This window comes from Mustelus asterias, chromosome 18 (genome assembly GCF_964213995.1).
Source record: "Mustelus asterias chromosome 18, sMusAst1.hap1.1, whole genome shotgun sequence".
NCBI classification, from domain to species: Eukaryota; Metazoa; Chordata; class Chondrichthyes; order Carcharhiniformes; family Triakidae; genus Mustelus; species Mustelus asterias.
Window position 1 is genome coordinate 25,697,470 of NC_135818.1, and position 10,119 is coordinate 25,707,588.

General features: G+C 45.9%; 1 protein-coding gene across 1 annotated transcript in view; it reads right to left on the reverse strand.

Annotated features, from left to right (window-relative positions):
• LOC144506903 (serine/threonine-protein kinase PAK 4-like) overlaps window positions 1-9,178 on the reverse strand; it is a 56,136-nt gene extending 46,958 nt beyond the window's left edge. Inside the window, exons 1-3 of the mRNA XM_078233257.1 lie at window positions 8,972-9,178; window positions 5,223-5,915; window positions 784-861 (exon numbers count right to left, since the gene is read on the reverse strand). Of these exons, the coding sequence (XP_078089383.1) occupies window positions 784-861; window positions 5,223-5,915; window positions 8,972-9,178 (978 nt within the window). The remainder of the gene's footprint in view (window positions 1-783; window positions 862-5,222; window positions 5,916-8,971) is intronic.
• Window positions 9,179-10,119: the final 941 nt, after the last annotated feature.

The window sequence follows — 10,119 nt, forward strand, 5'->3', positions numbered from 1 at the left end:
CCCTCTGTCATCCTTTAAGCTCTCCCTTTATACAAGTTCCAATAGTGAAAGATGCCTCTCGTATTCACAGACAAGAGCATCTCCTGACACTTTTTTGTATCCTTTGCCATTCACACTCTCCTTCTCTCTCCTAATATCACTTTCTTCTGCATTTGCCCCTGGAGTAAACTCTCCCTCAAGTCACCAACAACAGGATTAAGGATATGAAGATGTTAGAGAGGGTTTAGAAAAGATTCATGAGAATGGTTTCTGGGATGAGGAACTTCAGTTATGAATATGGATTGGAGATGTTAAGATTGTTTTCCTTTGAGAAAAGAAGGTTGAGAGGAAATTTAGTGGAGTTATTGAAAATCAGGAGGGGTTTGGGCAGAGTAGAGAGGGAGAAGCTGTTCCCACTTCTGAAAGGATCGAGAACAGGAGGACAGAGTTATAAAGTAATTAGAAAAAGCAAAAGTGGTATGCGGAGAAACTTTTAACGTAAAGAATGGTTAGGGTTTGAAATGCACTGTCTATGAGTATGATGGAGGCAGGTTCAATTGAAACATTCAAAAGGGAATTAGACTGTTATCTGAAAAGGAAGAATGTGCAGGGTTACAGGGAGAAGGCAGGGGAATGGCACTTGGTCAATTGTTCATTTGGAGAGCTAGTGAACACATGGAGAGCCAAATGGCCTCCATCTGCACCATAACAATTCTGTAAATACCAAAACCATCCAGCCTTTGGCACTCCATTCACCACAATATTTCTGCAGTTGTTGATCTTCTCAATCACTCCCCGACTTACGCTGACAAAACCCAACTCAAATTCACCGCCACCTCTTTTGACTGCCTCTGATTTGTCAGACAAATTGTACAACATTCCCTGCTGGATGAGCAGAAATTAAAAATTGGGAAGATTGAAGCTGTTGGGCGTGGTCTTACAACAAAAAATTTCTAAGAGCCGAACAAGCGAGAAAATGGGAGAATTTGTTTTTCAGCGAGCTGCAGCTCGCAATCTTATGGCACTTCATAGAATTCCTACAGTGCAGAAAGAGGCCATTCGGTCCATCGAGTCTGCACCAACAACAATCCTACCCAGGCCCATACCCCATATATTTACCCCGTTAATCGCTCTAACCTATGCATCCTGGGACACTAAGGGGCAATTAAGCATGGCCAATGCACCTAGCCTGAACATCTTTGGAATGTTAGTGCAAATAAAATGCCCGGATACAATTCTTTCCCTTAATTCTTCCCCTTTGGTGGGGGGATGGGGGGGGGCACGCGGCGGCACCTAAGCTCGTTGGTGAGACCGCTGCAGAGCACTTGGGGTGCCATTCTGTAAGTATCCTGATCTCCCAGTGTATTGAACGCCGGGATCACCCCACCCTCTCATTGCTCCTTGTGCCAGTCCTTCCCCTCTCCCCTGCCAATCACCACCCCTGCAGAGACCCCCCTTGTCTCCCTCCTGTCATAGCCCCACCCCCATTCAGGCTGCACCCCCATGTAGGCCCCTGACACACTTATGGTGTCGGGTGGGCAGTGCCAGGGTGCCCAGTGGGCAATGCCAAGCTGGCACTGCCCATGGGCACTGCTCAGTCCTCCCCTGACCACCCAAGGGCTTCAATGGCCTCCGATTCCCCCTCTCATCTGTGAGTGTCTTGTAATTCTCCTTCTTCTGGTTGTTGGGGTCTCCTTGGTAGAGAAATGGGTTAAAGTTTCCAGCTGATGGTGGGGCTTGAGTGGCAACTCAGGTGAGGCTGGAGATGAGTGAGTCTGGTTTTGTGATGAGTCCGAGCATGGTGAGAATCCTTGACTTATTGGCTCTTATTTTATTTGTGTCAGTATCCCTTACTTTATTTGTTTGTATAGGCAAGGGTAGCAGCTACTTTGAAAATTCATGCTTAGAAGGTGTGGAGATATTGTGTGTTTATATCTTTCCTAATGGAAGGTATTCTGTTCTTCTTGGGGTCCGGGGGTAAGTTTAGATACCTGGGCTTTGCTTTATCCGCACCATTCCCATGAAGCTATATTGTGCCATGTGCTCATGGTGTTCTCCTGATACGCACACACGCACACCATCAATGACAAGGTCCTATTTGCTCCCAACCCTGTTAATTCCAAGAAAATGGTGGGCAATGACACTTCTGAAATGGTTGCTACGAGAGGACACAGGTTTAAGGTGCTGGGGGGTAGGTACAGGGGGGATGTCAGGGGTAAGTTTTTCACTCAGAGGGTGGTGGGTGAGTGGAATCGGCTGACGTCGGTGGTGGTGGAGGCAAACTCGTTGGGGTCTTTTAAGAGACTTCTGGATGAGTACATGGGATTTAATGGGATTGAGGGCTATAGATAGGCCTAGAGGTGGGGATGTGATCGGCGCAACTTGTGGGCCGAAGGGCCTGTTTGTGCTGTGACTTTCTATGTTCTATGTTCTATGTTCCAAGTATTTTTTCGTTTCAGTCTGCTCATTTGAATGCATGGTACCTTTTAAATTTATTTTCACAGCCACAGTACTTTAAAAGAGATATTAGTGAGTAGGCTGCACAGTGCCTGAGTGCAACACACATGTGCAGCTTATATGGAACAATGTTAGTGGGCTTTCTATAGTGTTTCTTGGCCTTTTAGATAAGATCAATCGTAGGATCAAGTGTGATATCAGGTGTAATGCCTGTTTTTGTCAACTTGGATCTAGTATGTCTCTCTTGCCGAGACCATAAATTGGATTCAATTTGAATTGGTTTTTGAGCAATTAAGGAGATGGATTAAAATTGGTTTTCTAACTCTGAGAAAGGAATATATATATATTTTTTAAAGCCTTCTGTAGCACTGGGTTACAACTGAGTGGTATGTTCAAAGCATGGGACTGGAGTCACATGCAGTTTCTTTAGTAAGAGCATGAGTAAACCAGTTGAAGCTCTGCAAGAGTTATAGAATCATAGGATCGTAAAATGGTTACAGCACAGGAGGAGGCCATTCAGCCCATTTTCTGTACCAGCTCTCTCCATGAACCATTCACCTAGTTCCACTCTCCTGCCTTTTCCCCTTAGTTCTGTGCATTTTTCTCTCTTTAATGACCCAATTCTCTATGAAAACCACAACTGAATCTGACTCCATCACACTCTCAGGCAGCACATTCCAGATCCTAAACACTCAGCATGTAAAAACATTTTTCCTCTTGTTGCTATTGTTTCTTATGCCAATCACCTTAAATTGGTGTCCTTTGTTTTTCGATCCTTCCACCAATGGGAACATTTTCTCCCGATCTACTCTGTATAGGCTCCTCATGATTTTGTAAACCTCTATCAAATCACCTCAGTCTTGCCAAAGGAGAACTGATCCAACTTCGCCACTCTATCTAGGTTAACTGAAGTTCCTCATCTCTGGAAACATCTCGTGAATCTTTTTTGCACCCTCTCTAATGCCTTCACATTCTTTCTGAAGTATGGTGACCAGAACGGGACGTAATGCCCCTGTTGAGATCAAATCTGTAGTTTATACAAATTTAACAAGTGTAACAAGTTTTACAAGTGTGATAGGAAGGGAAATCATAGAGTCCCTAAAGTGCAAAAGCAGACCATTCAGCTTATCAAGTATGCACCCACTCTCTGAAAGAGCATCCCAGCCTGGCCCTCCCCTCCATCCTATCACCGTAACCCCATGCATTTACCATGGCCAATCCACCTAACCGGAGCACTTGGAGGAAACCCATACAGACACGGGGAGAACATGCAAATTCCACATAGATAGTCACTCAAGGCCAGAATCAAATTAGGGTCTCTGGCACTATAAGGCAGCAGAGCTAACCACTGTGCCACCATGCCGCCAAAATGGAAAGTAATAAGGAAGGCAAAAGAAATCTTGGCATTTATTGCTAAAGGAATAGAATATAAAAGTAGTGAAGTGTTGCTGCTACTGTACAAAACATGAGTGAGACTGCACTCAGAATATTGCGTATAGTTTTGGTCCCCTTACTTGAGGAGGCATTGGAGGCAGTTCAGAGGAGGTTCACTCATTTGATTCCAGAGATGAGAGGGTTGACTAACAAAGAGAGATTGGGCCGTTTAGGCCTATACTCCTGAAGTTTAGAAGAATGAAAAGAGATCCCATTAAGGTATACAAGGTGACAAGGGGATTGACAAAGAAGACATGGGGAGGATGGTTCCTCTTGTAGGGCAATCTAGAACAAGAGGTCATAGTTTTAGGATAAGGGGTGGCAGATTTAAAACAGGGATGAGGAGAAATTAGTTCTCTCAGAGGATCGTGAGTCTATGGAAATCATTAACCCAGAGCATAGTGGATGCTGGGACTTTGAATAAATTTATGGAAGAGGTGGACACATGTTTAATTAGTAAGAGTTTGAAGGGCTATGGTGAATGAGCAGGTAGTTAGAATGGAGGCCGAGATGAAATCAGCCTTGATTGCATTAAGTGACGGAGCAGGCTTGAGGGGCTAAATCGCCTACTCCTGCTCCCAGTTCTTACGATTCTTAACAAACCCTCTATTGTATTCTATGCCCTAATTAATAAAGCTTTATTAACTGCTCTCTCAAGCTGACCTGCCATCTTCAATGATTTATGCACATATACTCTCAGGTTTCTGTACTCCTACATTCCCTTTAGAATTGTACCCTTTATTTTACAATGTCTCTCGGCATTCTTTCTACCACACTTCACATTTCTTTGCATTAAATTTCATGTGCCACTTGTCTGCCCAGCCCACCAACCTGTCAATGTGCTTTTGAAGTTCATCACTATCCTCACAGCTTCCAAGTTTTGTGTCATTAGAACTTTTGAAATTGTGTCTTCACAAGTCTAGGTCATTAATATATATCAGGAAAAGAAAAGATCCAAACACCAACCCCTGGGGAATCCCAGTATTAACCTTCCTCCAATCCAAAAATCAACTGCACTCTGCTTCCTGTCACTCAGCCATATCCATGTTGCTACTGTCCCTTTTATTCCAGTATTCTTTCTTCACCCCTCTGGAGGCAATAATTTTACCAGAATTATTAAATTCAACTTCCTTCAGTAGGATTTGAACTCACAACCCCTGGTTTGCAGGCCTAGGGCTCTAAGCTACGATGGCCTATCTCCTTCTTGGGCCTACCTCCAACTATCAATGGAAAATAAAAAGCACTTTTAGAGCAAGTTGACATAATCTGTCTCATATAAATGTAATGCCCTAGGGGTAAACCGAAGCATTGATGTTCATAACTTCAAATCCAAGCAATCCCAACTTCCATACCTGAGTTTGGATGCCTGATGTTACTCCTGCTGAGGTTTCTGGTGAGGGGACTGCTGTTGGACTGGTGTTGAGTGGATGTCCTGTTGTGCCATGTTCTGGAAGGTTGAAGGAGGTGCATGAGCTTGAGTCTGAGCCACGCTCCCTTGCCCACTTTGGGCTGGACTGAATGAAGAGGCAGGACATGGGTCTCCAGCCAAGACTGTTCCTTCTCCCCGGTCTCAACCTGCTTGCCACATGTGATTGGGCAAGACCCGCAGAGATTCCATTAGGTAGGACAGTGGTGTTCTGGGGTTCGAGTGAAAGACTTGGTAAATGATGGATAGAGTTTGTCTTCTGTCGTTCATACTCCAATGAGGGGATGGACAGGTTCATGTGACCTTCGTCCCCATTTTGTTGCAAATTGCACTTTTGGAGACTCAACCTATTTGTGAAATTCCCATTCTCTCCTTTACTCCTTCCATGGTGACCTCTGGAAAAGATCCTGCTCCAACGCCCTGTAGAATTTCGCTGCTTTTGCAGCATCTCTTGGGTGCTGTTTTCCTCGATACTCCTCAGTGAGCACTCTTTTCTCTGGGACGAGCACACAGTGTTTCTCCGTAAAGAGTTGGATCTCGTGACTGAAAGTTTCTGCAGATCAGACAGCAGCCCTGTGATGTAACCATTGATTCCAGGCGTGTTTCCACGGACGATTGGCTGTGCAAGAAAAAACAATTTAATTAAGGAAGGAAACTTGCATCATAATCAAAGTCAAAGTCGAGGGATAGTTTGCATTTGCATTTCCAATCCACGGGTCTAAATCAAAAATTCAGCTTTCAAATTGCATTGGTTGAATCTTAAAATTTGATGTTGCCGGGTTGTAACGAATTAGAAACTGTCTGCTTAATGGCCTAAACAGACCAGAGGGGGAATGTGTTCAGTGAATTTTGATACATTACTTCCTGTGCAAACAGGCCGGTCTTTTCTCATTTGGTTTTCCAGTTGTTGGACAGAAATGAAAATCCACAACACTGCCCCAACTAACAGGGAAACCCCCACAGGACAAAACCCTGTTTAATCGGTAGAGAGAGGACACTCACTCCCTGCAGGTACACACATTAAACCCCCACAGAGCGAGACTCTGATCAGTATAGAGTGAACATTTTCTTCCTGGAAGAACAATCACTTACATAAATCCCTACAGGGCAAGGCTTCGCTGAATACAGTGGGTGAACAATCTCTCCATTAGGGACACACATAAACCCCCATAGAGTTTGATTAGTACAATTAACTATTCACCCTCCCCAACCCTGACACTGATTCTCAAACACCCACCGTCGTGAACTCACCTTGGCCAAGCCCCTCACACCTAGATTATCAGTTGCTCACCTTGTTTGTAGATTAAAAACAAGATTACATACTTCACTGATGGTGCTGAAACAGGACTGGCCTCCTGGGTCAGGGGATGCTGCGATACTGGAGCCTGTGACACATACACATTGTACTATTCCACGCTGAGCAATGAGGTGTCAGTACTTGAGCAGCCCTCCAGTCCTTGCCTAACCCTCCCACCACAGGCATGAAGCATGAGGAAAACAACCTGAGTCACTGTAAAATTCACACTAAATTCTAGGTTGCTCCTCCACCAATGGTGTCCAAATAAAGGAAAAACCTTCCCGATGAAGGAAGAATCTCATCAACCCTACAGAATTCATCCACATACTTGCACATTTATACATAAACACACTTATATTCACACAGGGTCACATGCTTGCACGCACTCAGATGCACTCATACATACTCACATCATTAAAAATGTACAGACTCAATCATGCTCATAATTCACAAACTTCCAAACACACGCTGACTCAGGCATATCTGGCACATGCCCAGAGATTGCCATTCACATTTGCACATGCACACTCATGCATTACCACACACCCACACTGACACACATTAATACTGGCACAGACTGACACATAGAACCATTGAATCCCTACAGTGCAGAAGGAGGCCATTTGGCCCATCGAGTCTGCACCAACACTCCAAAAGAGCATCTTACCAAGACCCGACCCTTCGCCCCATCCCTGTAACCCTGCGCATTCACCACAGCTAATCCACCTAACCCATATATCTTTGGACATTAAGGGGTAATATAGCATGGCCAATCCACCTAATCTGCACATCTTTGGACTGTGAGAGGAAATCAGAGAAAACCCACACAGACACGAGGACAACATGCAAATTCCACACAGACATTTACCCAAGGCCAGAATTGAACCTGATTCTTGATGCTGTGAGGCAGCAGTGCTAACCACTATGCCACCCCATGTACCTCCACACACACTCAGGCATTCCATTATCCTGAATTTTTAGGATGGCGGGATCTTGGCTCTCAGTGACTTCAAGAGCCCTGCTGCAACTTTACGCTCTAATGAGCGTCGATCGGCATAAGGTGGGATTTCCACCACTCAGTCCGGAGGGAGTTCGGCTTTAGAAAGCTTCCACCCAATCTGATTGGTCAACAGTTCTCTAGTCCCTCCAGCAACAGCACTGCAGTGGCTGGAGACGGTACTGCATGCAGCAGCCAGATTCTAAGTCCCAGGCCCAGATATATTTCAGGGGATCCCAAGGCAGGGAGGATAGGGAAGGGCTGGAGGGTCACAAGGGAGGTGATTGTGGTCTTGGAGGATAGACCGGGGTGGGGGAGGTCACTGAGCCTTAAGCAGAGGGAGTCCCCTGTCAGAAGGGGACTTCTGAGGTTGTCTCTCTCTCTGCTTAAGCTTTTCTCCTGTCTAGCGTATGTTGACCACTGTTGAAAAGTGCGCTGAGGGTATAGGCTTGGTTGACTCACAGTTTGGTGTTCTCAGTCATGCTGCTGTTGTTCAACACTCACTTACTCAGCTCAGAAGTTGCATGCAGACCCATGCTCCTTTACTCACACCCAATGACAGGCACATGTACTCACACGAACTCCCACTCAAACTCTCCATTGGAAGATATAACAGTTTGGGGCCAGGAAGAAACTTGTTATATTACTGTAATGATTAGATTTAGCTTACAAATGGTTAACAGATGTAAAGCTTTTAAACCTCACAACTAGAATACTAATTTGGCAACAGTGAGACACTGTTTACTGCAGGTAAATCCTGGTGATGGAAGAGTTCCCTGAGGCTAAATCAGACAGGCCAGCCATTCACTTACACGTTACGTGTTTTCAGACACGGTGCTTTATTAGGTCTGTTTTCCTCAGTACCATTGTTCCTTCCCTTTAATCGTTCACCTGTTAGATCCTTCAACCACAGAGCCCCTCATCATCAGTGCCCCTCACTCTCAGTGCCACACAATTCTCACCCTCAGCACCTTCACCATCCATAACCTTCATCCTTTACCTGCAGTGCCCCTCATGCCATACCCTCCATGCCCCTCACCGTTTGTGCTCTTGGCCTTCAGTGCCCCTGACCGTCAGTGCCCCTGACCGTCAATGCCCCTCACCGTCAGTGCCCCTCACCATCAGTGCCCCTCACCGTCAGTGCCCCTCACCGTCAGTGCCCCTCACCATCAGTGTCCCTCACCGTCAGTGCCCCTCACCATCAGTGTCCCTCACCGTCAGTGCCCCTCACCGTCAGTGCCCCTCACCGTCAGTGCCCCTCACCGTCAGTGCCCCTCACCGTCAGTGCCCCTCACCGTCAGCGTCCCTCACCGTCAGTGCCCCTCACCGTCAGTGCCCCTCACCGTCAGTGCCCCTCACCGTCAGTGCCTGCTGGCCTTACCTTCAGTGGTATGAGTTCCATTGGTGTAACCCGGGATGGATCCACCAAGGGTTTTGGCCGTTTCACATTCTCTGCCAATAGCCCCTGCCATTGCTGGGGCAGACCAACGAATTTCTGGTCTTGTGGGTCAAAGGAGGTGTGGACCCTGTGCTGGAAATTGAGAGGAGGTGAAATCTCCAGCCGATGGGCTTTCCTCTTCTTCCACATATCGAACTGGTGGAGGGAGCTTCAAGAACGAATCTGCAATTCAAAGAGACTGAGATTAGTTGCACATTGGGAGGAATGAACAAGCTAGGGCTGGGGACCTGCCAGCACATTACCAGGTGCTCACATTCTTTGGTCTGCCTGTCTCTGAAATCAGCCAATGGTAAACAAAGGTGTGCAGCCACACCTCAGAGAAAGCTGCAGCCAGCAGCATTACAAAGGGTGATTTTTAAAATTATAGACTATTCCACTGTCAGTATGTAGGCTCAGCATTGAGCTGAACTAAAGCTAGGTTAGAGTGATGAGCCCATAATAGCAATGTATGTGTTTCCCACAAAAACTCCTTCTTAGCCACCTTTCTAAACTTTTTTTGTTTTCAAAAAATACTTTATTCGTATGGTTTTTAAAAGCACATCACATAACAGTTTAAATTTGCTATTCCTGAAAGCACAATAGCACTCAATTTCTGTAAATCCAGTATGCGGCTTTCTGAGGTGCTCACTACCCTCATAATTATAGGTTATATTTACAACATATATTTCATGTCAAACATTCTCTGGTGCATATAGCCCGCGGGGTATTACACAGGGTTCAGCTCCTCAGTGAATCATGGTGAGGGCCTTTGACAGTGGCCTCTCCCTTTCGAGCCTATGCAGCAGGTGCTGCCCCAAGCTTTGGTGTGTCCTTCAGCACGGAGTCCTCCACCTTGGAATGTACTCGATTGTGGACAACTTGCTGCCCTGGAAAACCAACAGGGTTGGGGCAGACCAATGAGTAGCTTTCACTGAGTTGATGGTCTTCCAGCAGCAGTTGATGTTTATCTCGGTGTGAGTCTCTGTGATCAGCCCATAGAGAGCAGGATCCTGTCTAACGGAACTGCTCGAGTGCTACTTGACTAAAACCAACGCACCTCTTTCCAAACCTGCTTTGCAAGGGCACGTAGC